The 19624-nt window shown below is 37.8% G+C and overlaps 1 protein-coding gene across 1 annotated transcript in view; it reads right to left on the bottom strand.

Moving 5' to 3' along the window:
* Window positions 1-9706: 9706 nt before the first annotated feature.
* The window catches only part of WDR11 (WD repeat domain 11), a gene marked incomplete at its 5' end in the record, with an annotated part of 35988 nt that continues 26070 nt past the window's right edge, over window positions 9707-19624 (bottom strand). The window contains 10 exons of the mRNA XM_010003994.1: window positions 9707-9864; window positions 11053-11132; window positions 11782-11927; window positions 12913-13010; window positions 13955-14120; window positions 15434-15529; window positions 15789-15960; window positions 16662-16727; window positions 17941-18003; window positions 18795-18903. Coding sequence (XP_010002296.1) covers window positions 9707-9864; window positions 11053-11132; window positions 11782-11927; window positions 12913-13010; window positions 13955-14120; window positions 15434-15529; window positions 15789-15960; window positions 16662-16727; window positions 17941-18003; window positions 18795-18903 — 1154 coding nt within the window. The remainder of the gene's footprint in view (window positions 9865-11052; window positions 11133-11781; window positions 11928-12912; window positions 13011-13954; window positions 14121-15433; window positions 15530-15788; window positions 15961-16661; window positions 16728-17940; window positions 18004-18794; window positions 18904-19624) is intronic.

Raw genomic sequence — 19624 nt, 5'->3', positions numbered from 1 at the left:
GGTATCAAATGAGAATAAAACCCCCCACATACTGGCTGAGTCCTACTGGGAGAAAAAGTTGCAACCAAAAAATATCACATCCAGGACCAGGTGATCACTGACAAATTACCTTCCTGCTCTCTTCTCCTATCAGCAAGGCTGCTTTTCTCTTGCCATGCATTCAGCTGCCTTTCAGCTTGTTTCTAATCAAAACCAGGCTGAACTTTGGAGAGTGGAAAAAGAAAGCAGATGCTGAGGTAAACCACAGAATAAAATGGGAAGAAAAGGTCAGAAAGAAAAGTCTCTTTGGCTTGATAAGTATTTAAGAACTACTTTTCTAGAGGGAAGGAGGAAAGAAAATAGTCCATTTTTTTCCATTTTGGAACATTGGCTATTCCTGCCTTCTCTCAAATGTAGGAAGAACGAGATGGTTTGTACAGTATTTTGCTTGTGGTGACTCCTGTTTAGTTGTGCAACATTCCAAAAGCAACAAAAAAAATCAGCCTTGTGAATTTGCAAAACATTTTCTCAGATTGCAGAAATAAAATGTTGGGGGGTATCAGGAATAATAAACCAAGCAAACAAGTGTTCCAAATTAATCACTCGTTCTATATGCTAGGGAGAGACTGTACGCAGGCAAGTCAAGATACTTCAGTTACTCTAGATACTAGTTAAAATTTCAGATGCAAGAAATTACTGAAACGAGAAGATGGTGAGGTAAAAAAGTCTCAGATATTTGCAGCTTCATACCTTTTTGTTGGTTTGTGATTTGTGGTCTTTTTCCGTTTTAGTGATTTCCAGCTACTGATGGTGCACACCATGAACACCTGATGTGTGCTGCCTCCAACTCAAATGATTGTGTTGGTGTCTCCAAATACAGATGTTCAAGTCAAATGGTTTACTTCCAAATAAAAACCAACCCCCTCACATATTTCTCTGTCCCCAGGGGTTTCAATCAAGGGTGTGGGCTCATGTCTGCACAGGCAACCTGAAGGCAGACCACCCCAAACCCAGGGAAATGATCTAGCAAAAGGTTAATCTGATAAAAAAAACAAACCACAAAGACCTGAAAACAAGGAAAATCCCACTATTTCCCAGTCAGTTGAGCCTCCAGACATCTCTTATGGATTTGCCACACAAGCACTGGTGCACCATGAGTGAGAAGATGTGGGGAGGAGCAGGGGTGGGAGGGAAGTGAACATAGGCATGAGGACATATCACTGACTGATCCCACTCCCCAGGGTCAGGCTTAGCTCTGAGCTTGTGTCACTACACAGCTCCCACCTGAGAGGATGGACAGGGCACACCCCTTTATTCTTTAAAGATATCCCAGATTATTCAAAGAATTAAGAGCAGAAAGGGCATTTGGGGGAAACTCCTTGCTAGTCGTGAGAAAAAAGACTAATTAATATTATTTCTATTCCAGAGAAGTGTCTTCCCTCAATTTGTTCAGGAGAAGCTGGTGAGTAATGGTGGGGTGCTCCTGGCTCAGCAGGGATGTGGATGCTCAGAGGAACCTTCCTTCAGGACGTGGCTTTGGCTTTAGGTTGAAACCTTTCCAAGCAGAGCAGTTCTGCCACGTCTCCTCTCTCCAGCCAAAAAGCATCTGCTAACAGCACAGCTCAGCCCTCTCTGTCTTTGGCCTCAAACTAGGGAGCAGAGCAACAGATACGGAGGAAGAGAAGCACCAACATCAAAAGCCACTGACCTCCTTAATTAGAAAAACCCTGCCTTGCTGTCCTGAGAGGCCAAGAAAAGACTTTCTGATTTTCTTTTCAGTTGGCAGTGGCCAAAAATAATTCAGAAGTTGTAAGGGTGCTTCTGATCATGAGGAAAGATCAAGTGATTCTTAAAATATGAATTGATGTTCATATGACTCTCAATGTGGTTTCAAAGCTACTTCCTCTGGCAGGACGATGAGTGGAAATCTTGTGCAAAAAGGAGTATAAAGCTGCTGCATTCATAGCTGTGTAGCAGTGCCCAGGATTCCCTTATCAATCAGAAGTTAATTTGAACCAGCTTCTTCACAGCATTTCTCAGGCAAATGGAATTCTCTTAAACTGGACAAATAAGTTGCTGTTTAATAAACCATATTTTCCACTCCAAAAGATCCCCAGTTGTTCTCCAAACATTAGATTCATTTTATACATCTTCTTGTGCCCAGGGTCACTTTCTTCTGCAACAGAAAGGTGGCTGCTTGCAAAGCACACAGGGAAAATTTCATTGAGGAGAAGAAAATTGATCAAGAGGATTGCATAAAATGTGTTCTGACCAAAAAAAAAAAAGGATGAAAAGAGTTTACTTCAGCCCAGATTATGAGTTTTATGAAAATTTGCAAATCTGCAGTGCAACAGACAGTGCTGAGCTTGAATGATGGATTAAATCAAAGTGCTTCAACATCGAGCTCTGAAGTGGAGAGAAAAACAAGCTGCAACTTGGCTTAGGAGGTGTTTGCTTTGTTTCATTTCCTGCTGCCATTTCTGTGCTTCTGTACCATGGCTTAGTAGTAGGAAAGACAGTAAAAATGGGAGGATACCTCAGAGGCAGAGCTAAAGCTGAACAGCCTGTTCCCAGGGTCATTTTGCTGCCATTCATCTGTCCATAACTTCACACTTCACTACTCATCTGAAAAAACAGCTTCTTTGAAAAATGGAAGAAGGGAAAAACAAAACAAAACACACAAAACCAACAACCAAGAAAAAAACCCAACTTCTTCCCAAATATAAGTAAACAATGTCAAAAACAAGTGTTCAGAGGTGGAGTCCTGAGAATTGAGGTAAGACCAACTTTTTTGACACAGTGAATAAGGAGTACAAGAGCACAGTGATGTGTGATCAAAGCTGGAAAGTGACACCTGCAATCCTTCTGGTTTTCTGGAACATGAGATAATGGTAGGGCTGAAGTAGGAGGAAAAAAAATTGCACAGTAAATCCAGGCAACAGATTCAGAGCCTGGAGATGATGCTTTATATGGAAACCAGCAAGAAAACTTTCTGAAATAGCTTGGATATTAAGAGTAGGCACTAGTTCTGCAAGTAACATAAATCTCTAGATTAATTATCTGCTTAAATAAAGCCCTACTAGAGAAAGAAACCCAAAAAAAGGTAAAACTGGAGATTTCTAGCTAAGTGGCAGATGTAGAAACTTGGAGAAAAGATAATTCTGGTACTTAACAATCACTGCCAACTGGCACATTAAAAGAAAAGGACAAACTGTGTAGAATATCTGAGCATTTGGAAATGTGCCAATATTTTATTTCAATTTAAGTATTGTGCCTCCAAGCCTGCACAAGTTGTACTGCACTTTGCAGTGACAGTACGTTTGAAAACTTGCTCCACCTCCCAGCTGATGCAGTGACCATGTTACATTCTTCCAGAGACCCCCTTGACGTGCTGGAGAGACATCTCACACCTTGTGTACAGACTGAAATTGGAGATGTCAGCCCAGAATGCAGAAGAGAAACAACCTTGAAGTCAACAACTAACTCACATCATCAGAAGAGACAGGTATGTAGAAACAGGGTAACCTTTGCCTTTCTGTCAGCAAACCTCAAGATCCTGCAGCCCTCAGTGATCAGAGAGTATCACTGTGAAAAGCAGCAGCTTCACCAGGAGGGGATTATCAATATTATGCATTATACTACCCCAGAGCAGTGATCTCTGAAGACATCCTCTGTGCATTATTTTTTAGAGTCAAGATCTGTGACTTCCTGCTCTAGGCTACTGTAAAATGTCATTCACAAAGTTGGAAAAAATAATTTCAAAGGGACACCAAAATGATATTAGCCATGAGCCTAAGGTTGGATGCAGAAAGCAGGGCTCACAGCAATGAAAGATTGACTCACAAGTGCTGGAAAAAATGACCACTCACCAAAAAAAAAAGCACAAAGCCTACCTTCTTTTTGCAACTGAAATATGTTGCCTGTAGCTTTTTATTAGTTTCAGCAAGTGGAGTAGGAGCCAGACAAGTCTAACATAACTATTATCTCCTACTAATGTGAAGGTGAAAAGTAATGACAAAACCTTGCCTTTTTTTTTAAAAAAAAAAAGCACCTGTTGGCACCTGGTTTGAACAACACATCATGCTGTCAATAATAACCCCCTGGAAAGCTGTCCCTGAAATGGAGCTTGTCAGTGAGAACCACAGTGAACTGCAGGCAGGATTTGCCAAATGAAGTAGTGGTGACAAGGACATGGCAAAGAAGAATTTTCAATTTAGGGACCTGAATCCCAGGAGGAAAATAATTGAGCCAATAAAGTCACTCTGAAGAAGTATTTAAATGCTGATGCTTTTACAGACAACCCTGCTTGACCTCTGGCATCTGCTGCCCTGCTCATGAGCCGTTCCACAACAATCCCCTCCTGTCACCCACAATTCCTCTTTCCTCTGCAGCATCAACAGTAAGGGGGAGAAAACAGAAAACGGAAGGAGGAAGTTTGACCTATGAAAGGGGACCAAAAACTTCAATGAATACCATGGAAATAAACCTACTATCATGCAATTGCTTAAGATTCTCAAGCCTAAAATCAAACTCCAACTTCCCAGCCTCCAGTAGACATAGGAGGGCACCACTCACCTTTTGGAACTGCTTTTTTAGTATCTTAGTTGGTTCCCTTAAACAGGCTTTTCCTTTTCTTCCAGAAATACTTTGTCTGAGCTGGAAAGCCCTGCAACACAATCAAAACAAAACAATAGCAAGTTAAACACAAAAAGAAAACCTAGAATAGTAAAAGAATTTTTGAAAATAAATGGCCACTCTCCAGGCATGGCCACCCTTCAGGGAGCTGGGCTTTGGATCTGTAAAGAGAGTTTGTACACAGGTTCCACGGAAAAGAGCTTCTGTGGGTCCAAATCCACCAGCTGGTTTCAAAGACAATTCATTTCAGATCTGGTTAAGGTATTTCCTTGCCCCTTGAACCAACAGGAATGGACAACATCCATTTTGCCTGTGGGGTAACTTCTTACTCCTAGCAGATCCCACCCACCCACAGCAACAGAGGGCCTGGAAGCAACTCATGCAAGTAGGTATGAAGTTGGAGAAAAGAAGGAATTATTCCTGTAGCTTCTGTTTGGGAAATGAAAGCATGCTGACATTGGTATTTCATTTTTTAGTAGCACAGCCTCTGGGGAGGTGAGCACACAGTTCACTGAGTCTCTTAGTGAATAATCCTGTAATAAATCTGTCATTTTTTATGCAAAATGTGTATGTTTTCAGTATCTGCAGGTAAACACCAGCATTCATCTCTTAATTTGGTGTTGCCATTCTCCCATTCCTATGTTTTAACAAAAGCCTTGTAAAAACACTCTTTACCTGAGACATTAAGGAAAACTTTCCCTGAGACATTAAGGAAAAGGAAATTCAAAGATTTTTCCTCTCCAGCTCAATTTAAGAATTGTCAAGTTCTCCTCCCTTCCCAATTTCTGATAGTTTTTCCTCATTCCTCCTGGAAACTTAGCCATGAACAAGGAGGCAGAGCCTGTTCCTACAGCACTGACCCTGTGAAGTAGATTGTTGTGAGGGGGACATGGGAGGTGATGGTGGACAAGAAGCTCAACATGAGACAGCAACGTGTGACTGCAGCCCAGAAACCAACCGTGTACTGGACTGAATCAAAAGAAAGGCAGCCAGTAGGTCAAAGGAGGTGATTCTCCCTCTTTACTCAGCTCTTGTGAGACCTCACCTGGAGTAACTGTGTCCAGTTCTGGAGCCCCTAACATAAGGAGGACATGGAACTCATGGAGAAAGTCCAGAAAAGGGCCATGAAGGTGATCCAAGGGCTGGAGCAGCTCTGCTCTGGAAACAGGCTGGGAGAGTTGGGGTGTTCAGCCTGGAGAAGGCTCCAAGGAAACCTTAGAGCACCTTCCAGTGTCTACAGGAAAGCTGGGGAGGGGATTTTTACAAGGACTTGCAGTGAGAGAACAAGGGGGAACAGATCAAAACTGAAAGAGGGGAAATTTAGGTTAGACAGTAGGAGGAAATTCTTTAGTGTGAGGGTGATGAGACATTGGCCCAGGTTGCCCAGAGAAGCTGTGGTTGCCCCATCCCTGGCAGTGTTGCAGGGCAGGTTGGATGGGGCTTGGAGCAACCTGGTCTGATGGGAGGTGTCCCTGCCCATGCATGGGGCTTGGATCTAGATGATCTTTAAGGTCCCTTCCAACCCACACCAGTCTGGGATTCTATGTTATTTTGTCACTTATGAATATAGCTCAATGTGTCAAAGATCTTGGTAAGGCGTAAGCACCAGCTCAAGCCTATTTGTTCTTATCCTCTGATTTTTCTGATGACAATTTTCAGTGCCACTTTTCACTTCTCCTCATGCAGTGGAATGAGGAAACGTGCCATCTGAAGAACACCATGGTACATGCCAACAGTTTCTAACCTTGGCTCTTACCTTTGTAACTCTGCTTAACATTGCTGCCTTCCAGCAGATACAGGTGAGATCCTGAAGAACTAGCACAGCTGTGGCTCCCATCTTCAGTACTGAAGTAGAAACAGAAAACCTTACTATCAAGACATCCCAGTTAAAAAACACTAATGGGACAGCATCAGTCCCATTAAAGAATTTTATGCCACTATGTAGATCAATGCATATAAAATGTTTACCCTGAGCTCATTAATTAATTATTTTACCAGGTTCACATTGATATCAAAATTGTGCTGAATTCTTCTGAGAAAGTAATAAATGCAACAATTACTAGGGAACAAAGAAAAAAACCCTGCTCTTTGCCAAGCTGTTATTATTCAGCTGCTCATCAGCAATTAAATTTTTAGTGGTGCTTTTAGAAAACCATTTCAGGCAGCCAATGATCACCCAAAACAAACCCACTTCCCATTAAAGAATCTGTGATCATCCGTGTTTTCTGTCTCCAGGGTCAACTGCTGCAAAACACCTCTTAGACTATTTATTCAGACACTGAACACATCAACATTCTGGACCAGGTTTCCTTGATGTATAATAAATGCCCCTATCTGGCTTGCAAAGTTTCTAAATTGGCAGAGTGTTTGCATTTTAATGAAAGTAAATTATAAATAATTTGAAACACGATACTAATCATTTTTACAGTGCAGTAAAATAATTTTTTGTCATTTTCCGTAATTATTCCCTCTGAATCAAATATATGTGTGTGTGTATATATATACACACATTATATATAACTAACTTTAAGTACTTCAGAGACTGCTCCAAGTTAGGGGATTTTAGACACAATATGATTAATTTACAGAGACTCCTTTACTGTGAGGCACACCATGCTCCAATTAAAACTCTAATTAGGGTTTGCTTAGACTGAAACTTAGCTGCTACACTGTTTTCTGGACTTTTTACTTACAACTAGAACAAGTACATCCATCATCATAACACTGAAACAGGACTTTCTTTAAGCATCACATCAATAAATGAAAAAAACCCAAATAACCAACAAACGTTTTTTACATGAAGAACTACCACAAAAGTCCCATGATAATATTTAACACAAGCTTCTCTCATTTCACCTGTGCAAATTTTATGTTTGCTAATAAAGGTTGGAAATTGATACTATGCGAACCCAACATGTCATTAGTACTAATATGGAAAAATGTGACTAATAAGCACAAAAGATAATCACATCCTCTCCTACAACCAAGCCCAAGCACTGTGCCAGTCCAGAAAGAGAAGTGACAAGAGTTACACAACCAGCCTTCAACTCCAGTGCAGCAGGTGACATTTTTGCCTTAAATAAAGACACAGAGAGACTTCTAAAAGTTTGTTTTTATTGTTGCAGTGTGAACATATTATTATCTAAATAAACTTTTCAACCAGTTTTACACTCTTATTTCAATCATAAAGGTTTCAACAGGGAATGCCACACAGTTTGCTGCAACCTTCACACTTGAAAGCATAGATAAACATTCAGTATTAAAAGGCCTTTGCAATGTCTTTTAAAAACATTAGACTTATAAATCCAAATGTATATTAAAGCAGATTTTTTTTTTCCAGACTCACTGACAAACAATTCTACATGATCTGTGAAAGAACAAGTTTGTGTGTGCTTATATTAACTCTGCTACCAACATCAAGAGCAGGAGTTGAAGAGTGGTGCAGTAGTCATTGTGAGTTAGAATTTAGCCCATCATTAACAACAGTTCAATTTTGCTCAATTCTGTTGCTGACCAGCTAAAGGTTAAGGCAAATTTCACTGTATACTTATTTTCCCATACTAAAGTAACTATACAAGTGTTATTTATAAGATATTGAACAGAAAGTCTTTTACAGTGTTTGCAAGATGTGGCAAGAAGAAAGATCACTGCAGTTAAACCATTTACCTTCCTACTTAGAGCAACAAAATTCACTATTTCAATTTGTATTAAAAAAATCATGATTGAAAAGCCCAACCTTTCCAATTTTATCAGAAACGCTATTTTAGGTTTGAATTAAAACACTCAGGGAGCCAAGGAGAGATCCTAAAGCTGGTGCTCCTCTACAAAGGAGTGTAAATTATGTACCTCCAAAAGCCCAAACATAAGGAGAATCCAATGCACCATTACCTGAAGTAGACAAGCCAATAATTACATTTAAATGAGGGACATTTTACATGATATGATTATTTTCACTAACACTGAATTTCAGAAGCTCCAACAACTCAGTAAAAAGAATTTTCTTCTTTTTCAGCCAAGCCTAATTGTCACATGCCACAGTCTTCAGCTTGCAAGGGCAATTTAACATCAGCATCCACTCCTGAGCTGTCAACTTTCTCTATCAATCAACACATCAATAAATAGAAAAGATATGTCTGACATAAGAAACAAGAGTGAAAACAAGCTCTTAAATACTGAAATACTGGCACAAAAAGGAGAAAAGATGTTACTGGTGGTATCCTGAAGGATCTGGACCATAAGATGTGTTAGCATAAAAAGTATCTAATAAAAAGCCAACATTCTGGCTTTGCACAATGTATTTTCCACCTATTGTTAATCACACATCCATTAGCAAAGCAAACAGTAACTTTGGAGACAGAATTAGCAGTTCCCTGAACACTCTGCAGGAGCCTACCATGCTGCTTTTGAGGTAGGATCTTCTCCCAACCTTTGATCCCATGAACCAGTAAACACAAGGCAGAATTTAGTCCCTTAGGTCTGCAAAGAGTGCACACTTAACAAGGAACATTACTATACCTTAATTGAAAAAAAGGACATTCCATATATTTCTTGGAATGTTAGGAGGCTCTTGTAAATAAATCTGTTAAAACTTCCATCCCAGACAGTTATGAAAATGACAATACAGTGAATTGATTTAAAATAAAAGTCACTTCAAACAGAAAAATTGGATTGAGAAAACAAAATGTTCCAGAAAAGAACTGTGTTTTGTGATCTGTATTTATTCTTTAAATATATTTATATTTTTATAGTACAGATTGAATCATTTATACATATAAATACAACCATAGCGAGGAACTATAAAGATTTGATTTTTAGAAATAAATGGAGTAGACTTTTACACAGGTATAGAACTCCTTCAGCACATCTTTTAATTTGACTTTTGCTACATTTGAAAGAAGCTGGAAACATTCTTATGAAGATGAAGACAATTTTAACATAAAAATAAACCAGTTCTTATTCTTGCCTCCACACACATTTAACAATATTTTCTCAGATCACACATACCAGTGATTACAGGGATTCAAGAGCAAAAATTCTTTTCACCCAGTGGAATCTCAGTCTGACAGACAAACCAAATCTCCTCACCAAGTCCTTACTCTTGGGTCACTTCTTCTTTAGGCTGTTTGAGCTCCATCAGTAACTCTCTACCAGCTTCTCCTGCTTTTGTGGCAAACAGAATAGCTCCCTGTTTAAAGCCCAGGACCTTTAAGCTTCTGGCATAATCTGCATATACAGCATGGATCAATTTATGTAAATGAAACATTAAGGAAAATACAAATAAACAGCCAAACGAGAGAACTCGGAATCTTTCCTTTCTCCTTGCTTTTTAGCTCTCACAAGCTGAAAATACTAAGCATTCCTTCCAAATATGCTAATACAATATTTTTCAGCACAAATAAAGACAATAAAGATGCTTTAAATTCTACTATTGAATTCACATAAGCATTTGTCAGGCAATATGCAGAGTGATCTTGTCCTGGTTTGAGCCAGGAGCTATAAACTAAATTCCTGCCAAATATGCTAATACAATATTTTTCAGCACAAATAAAGACAATAAAGATGCTTTAAATTCTACTATTGAATTCACATAAGCATTTGTCAGGCAATATGCAGAGTGATCTTGTCCTGGTTTGAGCCAGGAGCTATAAACTAAACTAGCTATGCACTACACCAGATACATTTCAGATAGGCATAAGTGCCTCCCATCATACCAAGTCACAACTTAGAAAAGAAATCAAGAAATTGTGAAGTGATACTACAAGATATGTTCATTAGTTAGATCTGGAGTTGCCTACATGACCTACTAGTAAGTTTTTTCTATTTAAAAGCTGATATCAGTGATGACTCTACAAAGCACCATCAGGAACTATTTACATATGCATTAATATTTCTTGCATATATTTAAATACAAACATTAGAACAACTGTTGCAGACTGCAGTGAGCAATACCTTTTAAAATACCTACTACATTTTCAGCTCATCTGATCTTGACCTTTAATTTTCTTTGTTTTCACTGTCTCAGAACTGCCTCCTTCAGAAAGGACTTCAATCACTGAGAGTATGTTGGTGCAGAGAGGGGGTCAGTGCACAGAATTTTTTTCCTGAGACAGTATTTAAAAGATAACTGAGCCACTGATTTCACAACAGTTTGCAGTAATAATTTCTAAGGTTTGTAAAGAACATTTTATCATCCTTCTTTTTTCTCCCATACTTATTTTTGTCACTTTTAGTTTGTTTTCCAGTTCCACTGGCCTCACAGAGCATCAGGAGGAGCTAACGTTATGGATTTATGCCGATGACTCCTTTCCACTTGCTTCACTTCCTTCAAACTATACAATCTGGAAAATAAAAATAGGAGCTCCTGTTCCTGTAGAGACTAGTTCATCTAACTGTATATGAGTACACAGATGCAAAACCAGGACTTCAGAAAAAGGATATTTGTATCATCATTCACTTCAAATGCACCGTACTTCAGACAAGCTTCAACAAATAAAGCTGCTCTATCAAAGTACCTCATACTGTCAGATGGAGACAAAAAGAAGATACTTTGTTAGGACATAAGAACAGAAAAGTATTCCAGGACATTTCATCAAAGCACTTGCACAGAGGCTTTCTAAAATTTTGTCCCTAGATCAAATTTCTTCTGTAGTGAGGGCTGACCAAGGCTTCCAGCATCACCAATGTTAAATTTTTAGGTGCCACCAACACACAGAATCGTCACTGTTGGAATAGACTTCCAAGATCACCACGATCACAGACATTCAATGCAAAATTTCTGAAAGCTCAAGGCCCAACTCACACAGAAAGAAGCACAACTGCTATGAATTGTTACTGCTTGGGCAAGGGGTGTGAGCAATCTTAAGGCCTGCAGAAAGTTGGTATCCCTGCTCACAGCAGGGAGATTGGAACCTGATCATCTTTCAGGTCCCTTCCAACCTTAACCATTCTATGATTCTATGAAGTTAAATGCTGGTATAGTTACTGAAACTGCAACCCCAAGGTCAGTTCAAGCACACAGAAACAATATCTTACTGTGGTTAATTATAGAAACACATGCTAAAACAGAAACAAATGTTAGAAATCAAACTACAGACTCCCTCCCCCTTCCAAGTCACAAACGTTTAAGTAACAAATTTGGATGTTAAAAAAATACAGATTATACTTTACCTGTGCAACATCTCTGCAACTTTTGTAAAGCATCCAAGTGACAGGAGGACAAGAATGGCTTTGGACTTCAGGTTGACTTGTGGAGAGCAAAGATGATCCACCCAGCGCTTTAACACATCCGCACACTCCTCGGAGTTCAAACGGACCTGCAAGGGATGGGAAAGCCAGTCATGAATTCTCAGCTGCTAAATGAAGAGAGCATTTTGCTTCTGTTTCTTTTTTTTTTCAGTGGAACACTTTGGAGAGAAGCAAAAGAATCTAAAATTACCAGTTTTATTACAAAAGGTACACTTATCCCTCGGATAAATACAATACAAAGGAAAACTAGAAATACATAGGTATGAAAATATTCCGCTCAGGTCACTCCACATTGACATGTGATCACCATTAGTTTTACCACAAGGCTTTTCTAAAACTCCAAGTATCAGGAAGTTAGAAATCTTTATCCTCTACTGAAGACTTAAGGTCAAAACATACTTAATATTCTGAAGAGTGGGGATTCACTTATTTAGAAAATCTGAGTATAACTTTTTTCATACTTTCTGCAGGAAACTAAGAGAAATTTTACATACAGACACTGAAAGGTCATCCTTACCATCTAGCCCATCATTATTTGGAGAAATAAGACTGTGTCTGGCTACTTCCACTGTAATTATGTCTGCATACCAAAACAGAAGTTGATGCAGATTTCTGTGTTTGGGCTTAATTTTAAAATCAGCACAGATGCTACACAAAGTTAAGCACAAAGTCACTGCTTAATTACTTATTCACTTCCAGTAGTGCTTTTTGTAGTTGACCGACTCCATACCGCTGGAGCTATACACAACTTCAAAAAGCACTGCTAAAAAATTCAACAATTGAGTATTCCAACCATGTTTAGGCCCTATTCCTCTCATTTGGATGACCAGGGCAGACCTCTGTGGTCAAAAGGCCAAAGAAGAATCTGCCAACACTGACTGAATGGGCTCATTTTTTATAGCTTAACACATAGAAAGAACTGATGATGATATTTCAAATTGATGGTTCAGGTTTTTAACTTAGGACAACTTTAGCACCCTCATCAGCCTTCATACCTACATATACTAAGAAGGTAATTTATGTGAGCAGCCTGAAAACTGAGGAAGCACAAACCTTTGCAAGCCATGCTGCACGATTCCACTCGCCGTAAGTTTGCAAGTAGCGACAGGCATCGGCAGCCTTATCAATCAGACACAGCAATTGCACACCCTCTGGAAAATAAAAAGCACACTACATAGTAAGTCAAGGGAAAAAAAAGAGTTGTTATATAAGTGTGAGCAGATAATTCATCCCCAGAAAAAGGATTTATCTTAGATCCTTAACATATGAAGATGTTGAAAACATCCACTTTCTACCACCCGGCTCTCCATGTAATCTGGGTCTCTTGTTATCACATGTTTTCCTGGGCTACAGAGCTTGGAAGGACTTCACAAAGCTCTCATTTATCTTTGCCCTAATTACAAATGACAAGGAGTTCATTGGACTTCTCATCATTAAGAGATAATGATCTCTGTAAGTCAAATAAACAGATTTCATCAATAATCCTTTATTTTAATGTTGTCCATAGTGTAATTAATAACAGTGAAGTGTTAATCGTTCACAGAGTGGAAAATATTTTCTCCAAGCAAGTACAGACACTGGCACTCCTACTGCATGTCTGAGTATTTCAGTCAACTATCATACTGTGAACACTCCTTGAAAACACACTTTTTGAACCAAGTTCTGAAATGGAAAGGAAGCTAAGTCTGTCTTTCAACTTCAGTAAAAGAAACCATTTTTCAATTCATTCTTTAATCAGGGAAGTGGAAGATCACAGAAGAGACCTCCAAAGATCATTGAGTCCAACCCCCCTGCCAGAACAGGACCAAAAAACCACACACAACACGAGATACGTAGTTTTATGTGCTCAGCCTCTTTCAGTGCAATGAGTTGCTAAAGGTATTACTCCAGAAATACATTTTCCAGTTAAAATGAATCAAAACAACTTACGCTTGTTAACTGAGTTACTGCTCATTTTTGTGTTAACAGGTAGGTAGTTCATACTGCAACATATAAGACCTATTCCAACTTTCTGCTCTCAAATGTCCAGCAGCAGCCTTAGTATGATCAAATTTACTGGTTAATAAGCAAATGTAAAATGAAAGTCACATTTTACCTGCCAGCTTTCCATTGGCTATCATGTTGGTTGCTACCAGTTTAATGGTACTTTGAGATGGACCTGAGGAGGTGACAGTTGTGACCAAGCAAGCTTTGAGTGAGTCACAGTAATAATGTGCATTGTCTGAACTTGTTTCTAACAACAGTTGTACTGCTCTGTCAGTCTGGAAAGAGAAAAAAACCAAACAACTTTGACCACAACATACTCACTTTTCAACAAAAGTCTTTGCATTTCTCTCCTTTTAAAACATGAAACAAGCAACAGTGAAAGTTATTCTAAAATAGACTATAAAAATATTTGCCAGCATAAGCAATAATGAAGATTCTATTTCAATAAAGCATCCTTAGTAGGAAAAGCACTTCAATACCCATCACAAATACAAAGTTTAATCACAAACTACCATTCCAGAAGAGGCCAAGGAAAATTCTAATCCTGCATACTTATTTTCTTGTCTACAGAGTTATAAAAGGAAGAGAAGCATTTAAATCAAGCAGAGAAGAAATGAAATTGTAAAGATGCAGATCTCCAGGACTGATTCAATACTTGGTATTTTAAAACAAAGGTAGAATGTAAAATATCAGCTGCAGCTGAGCCCCTAACCAGCAGGGCTCATCACCCTGGCTGCAGACACCTGCCTCCAAGTCCAGTGAACTGCAGGTGTGTCATCCCTGCCTGTTACTAAAATGGGATACCTAAATTTCAGAGAGGGCAATTTAGTGAGGTCAGTCAACCTGCTGACTCAGATAATTACAGAAACAATGAAAAGCCACATTAAATACATATTGAAATACACTGATTCAATAAACTGGTATTTTTAAACTTCTACAAACTGGCATTTTAAACAGACTGCCTACAAACTATGTACTTCTGGCTTCTTTTACTGCTGCAAGATTTGCTGACATGCTCAAATGCACAGTGGTATAGAAATCATTTACATTGCAGCTAGTAACACCAAAGCTTTTTCTGGAAATGGATGCATCACAACTGATTTAGTAGGGAAAAGGTCATGATATATACTGTGCAAATACAACAATATTCTACTTAAATATCAAAGAGAAGCTCTGCACCGTGTTTCACTGCTCAGTACAGATCTGCCAAAAACTCAAGACACATCCTTTGTCACCTGAAAGGACACTACTAAGTGCAGATTGAGTTATGCCAAAAGTGCTGGTTTAAAATTATTTTGGGGAAATTCAAATGTAATTTTTCTTCTCTAGTCACCATTTGGAAATAAATGTTGTTACAGTTTTCCAGAAAAACCTATATTCTGAAGCAGATAATACCAAACATTACCATACACCATGTCATTACACTGAGTCTACAGTGTATTAACATGTTAAGACAGCAAAAACTACCCACTGGGTGAATAAAAGTATAAACCTACACATACAACTTAGACCTACCTTTAGTTTAATAGGGTGAGGACATAAAATGGACTGGGAAGAGGAATAAAAACTTAAAATACTACCCACAAACCTGGCCCAAGAGAAGAAGCTGATCAGCACATTTCCTGGTGTGGTCATACGTTGATCTCTTCACCTCCTGGAGATTTACCCTTTCAAGTTGGAATTTCTGCATGAAGAAGGAAAAAGATTGTAAAAATATGACTCCCATAAGAAACAAAAATAAGCATTTTAAAAGAATATTGAAGCATTTGGGGAGTATCAAAAGGCTCCCTGTTCTTAAATAATAGGGAGTCAGGTAATCCAGATGTTATGGTAACAAATATGTATAGTGAAAAGCTCTTAAGATACTAAGAAAGTGACATTGCTGAGCTTTTCATGTTCTGATCACATTCTTATTAAATGTATTTTTAAACTCCTTGAAATACCTGGAAGTAAGAATTTTCACACAGAATGTCATAGCATATATCCAAGGGATTAACCAACAGTTCTGGAAGGACAGTTGTGCCTGCTGGTTTTGCTGGTTTTTCCTGGGACAAGCTGTGCAAATAATGGGCAGCAATAGTCCAGAAATGCAGCTCAGATTCATCCCCGTACAGTCTGAGAAGATACAAATCAGGATGCGAGATATGTTTGTATTTTTACTGATGATACATAAAAATATGACACGTTTAAAACATCTTTCTACAAGACCATGGGACAAACTACAAAAGATTAAGGAATGACACTCAGCAAGCCAAATAACTAAGAGGTTGGCCACAAGATTGTTACAACAGCAATTAAACTGAGCGAAGGTTCAGCATATTCATGTAGAAATTTGTATTTTATTATTTTACACTTGATCACTAATATCCTCTTTCAACCACGAGAAAGTCACTAAGTTTGAAAACCACTTCTGAATACAGACTAAAATTAGCTACAATTTAGGCAGAAGGACAAGACAGAACAAAGACATTTGATATAAAACCCCTTGTTTGCATATAACCAATTGTGTGAAGTTCTCAATTACACTTTTGGGCATTGTACATCTAAATGCAATGTAGTTAGCAGATCTGCATTTATGGAAGTACCACCAAGACTGAAGGAAGTTCTCTACTTCTAGCAAGGAAATAAAACTATTTCAGTAAAGTAGAATTTCCATTCTCAGTCCTGAAAATGCTCTAATGCCTGAGGCACTTTAAGAACTGTACTAAGTGCAAGGAGAATAGTTGAGTATTTAAAACTTCAGCACAATCATAAGCATTAACAGGATCAAGATTTTATTAGGAAACATTTGACACAGTTCTATGAATCTCTACTACCTGGCAATTAGAAGACATCTTTGCAAGAGGGTAAAATTCGGATCAAGCAAGAGTTTCTTTATGTCACTGCAAAAACAAAGCCATAAATAGCCTGTAAAATGCTGTACATGTTTGTTAGGTTTTGAACACAAATAGGATATATCACCTGCAAACTGAAAACAATGAAAACAAAAATCATACTATTTATTTTCTGAACAGGAAAAAAATGCATTGACCAAAGCAATAACAACAGGAAGTAAATATAATTTAAAAGATAACTGATCTCAAGGAGTTGCCAGTTTTAATACAGATAGTGAGTCTGTCAAGAACCCCTTATTTTTGTAATAAAGGGAACCACCACAAGGGTGTATACAAAGCTATAAATTAGCCTGCAGTGATTCTACACCTTCCAAGATTAATTAATTAAAAATAATTTTGCAACTACATAATGCCATAGCATAAGAGATCCAACATGCATGAATTTAGGTTTTCTACATACATTTCAGACTGGATAGAATTATGTTGTTATCTTTTCCCTCCTACTAAGTGAAATGACAAAAGGAAAAGGGGAAAAACTTTTCTTTAGTAGTTTTAAATATTATTTTCATCATTGAAATGGAACATTAGAAGTTGTTTCCTGTGTAAACAAAGCAATGCACACGGACATTACTCTGGAAGCATATAATCAATTACATTTTTTTAGAATTGTCTTCCTCAGAGCTTAGATATCTAAACAAACATTGAGAATGTTTGGAAATAGCAGTTTCCAGTCCAGTCTGGACCAACAGCAAAGACTCATTCATCACAGAGAAGTATTGTCTAAAAAACTACCAATGTTCACTGGTCAATTAAAAATTACACACTATCATTAATCAGTAGCTTTAAAACCCTTGTTATCAGTTGCTACTATGATAAGTCAATGTTAAAAATTCAATACTGACTTCCATCACACTTTGTATATTCAGAATAGCAAAATTTTGACTGTTGAGTCAGTATTTAACTCATTACTTTGAGGTAGTTTGCTTATTTAAAATATTATTTTTGAGATAGTGTTATGGCTTATTTTTAGTTAGAAAGAATAGAAATAAAAACTTAAAATATTCAATAAAATGAATAAAGCACCACTTAAAGAGTTACATAAAAAATTAACTGCCTAAATTAAAAGCTGTCATTACTTAAGCTTATCTTCAGAGAGGCAAAAAACTTTTGTTCTTCAGTGAGTTGTGAACTGCTACAAACATTTCTTTTTGCCTTCTCTGAATTCACCAGCTTACTCAAACATGAATAGAAAAATTCTTACTTGGACAATGAATTCAACTGCTCTTGAAGAAGGTTTTTAACATTTTCATTCTCTGGATAATCCCTGGATTAACCAAAAAAAAAAAAAAAAAAAAGAAAAAAAGGTTTCCTGTATTAATAAAAGACAATTCTCTGAAAGAGTATTACTGGCAGTACAAAAACACAAGAACACTCACGGAAACTTTCTCTCATATTCTGATGGTGAGCTACTCGTGCAAGGTTCTTTGTCTAGCTATTAGTTCCAAAACAGTAATGAAAGACTGTTTTTGTTTTTTCTCAACCAGAGTCAGTGCCACAAATCTTTTTTCCAATTTTCTTGTATGCATTAACCTTAAAATCAGTCAAAGTGACAATGCCCATCCCATTATTATGTGACCAACAGGATAGAAATACAATAAAGAACACAGAAAGATGCTCCTACTATGAGAATTATGACTCAAGTAAAGTAAAGAAATGCCTGTTAGACTATCACTTGCAGTTGCACTTCAGGAACCAACTCTGACTACTCTTACATTAACTTCTTGAACAACACTGAGTTGTTCTGTGAAGTAATTTAAACTGTAAATATAACCTGTACTTGCTAAAAATATTGTCAGTACCTTAAAGTAACCAGCAGTTTACAATAGCCCAGGGCTACTGAAAGTCAAGACATAAAATACACAACCTTAAAACCTTTTCTACCTGTTACTTTTAGTAATAGTGAAACTATTATCTTTTTGACTGGCCTAAAGAGTGAGGAAACTTACACATCTAACAGTTATTTTCACAGAAAGACTAATGAAAGATGCAGGATTAAAAAAAACCCAAACAACAAAAAAAACCCTATTTTATACACAAATGTATATTTCTTCTTACATGTTTGCAATATCTAGACAATACTTCTCATTCCATGGCTGATGCAACAAAAAGGCTTTTAAAGCTAATGAAGCCCTTGGAACAAGCAGATAGGGACACCATGCAGGTTCTGAAACAAAAGGAAGAGATTCATTGCTGAGTGGATAATATGCAATAACAGTGAGTTCAGAAATCACAAAATGCACTACCTTGTTTGCAAGCACCAGAAGCAAGCCATAAATCAGAGTCTTCCCATATACACAGCATGGGTTACTAGACATAAAAGCTTATCTATACACTCAAGCAAGAACATTTTCTAGAAGGCACAGGGTTATCAGCCATGCTCAAATGAGAATCTCAGGACATTCCATATTGAATTTAGCCATAGTCTCCTGTAATGGGTATTGTTACTACAAGGACATGCTGGAGTACAGGTACAGCTAGACCAAAATGTACCATATGTATGGTTTAGCTTTACTTTGCCATAACAGTTTCTACAGTGTAACACAAGGATTAATACCTATCACCCCAAAAGGATACTGTGAAGTTTAATACATGTATATATCAGCAAAGAAGATTAAAATTATAGTACTACCTGTTGTACAAATTTAAAAGTCAGTAAGTCTGTATTCCTACAAGGTTTGAATCATATGCAGTAAATTCTACCCAGGGGCTTAGGAATAAAACAAGTACCAACCAGCTACATTATTAAATAGTCAGCAATTCCCTGTACTTCATATGCACTGAATGATGGAGGAATCTTGTAAATGGGATTTTGCAAGTAAAACATTACCACAGTGCAGAGGCAGGATGACAGCTAAATCACAGGCAACCTTAACCCTGGCATATGC

The sequence above is a fragment of the Chaetura pelagica genome, unplaced genomic scaffold, assembly GCF_000747805.2.
Source record: "Chaetura pelagica isolate M959 unplaced genomic scaffold, ChaPel_1.0 scaffold248, whole genome shotgun sequence".
Classification (NCBI taxonomy): Eukaryota; Metazoa; Chordata; class Aves; order Apodiformes; family Apodidae; genus Chaetura; species Chaetura pelagica.
Note: the sequence above shows the minus strand (reverse complement) of the source record. Positions and strands in the feature narration are given on the sequence as shown.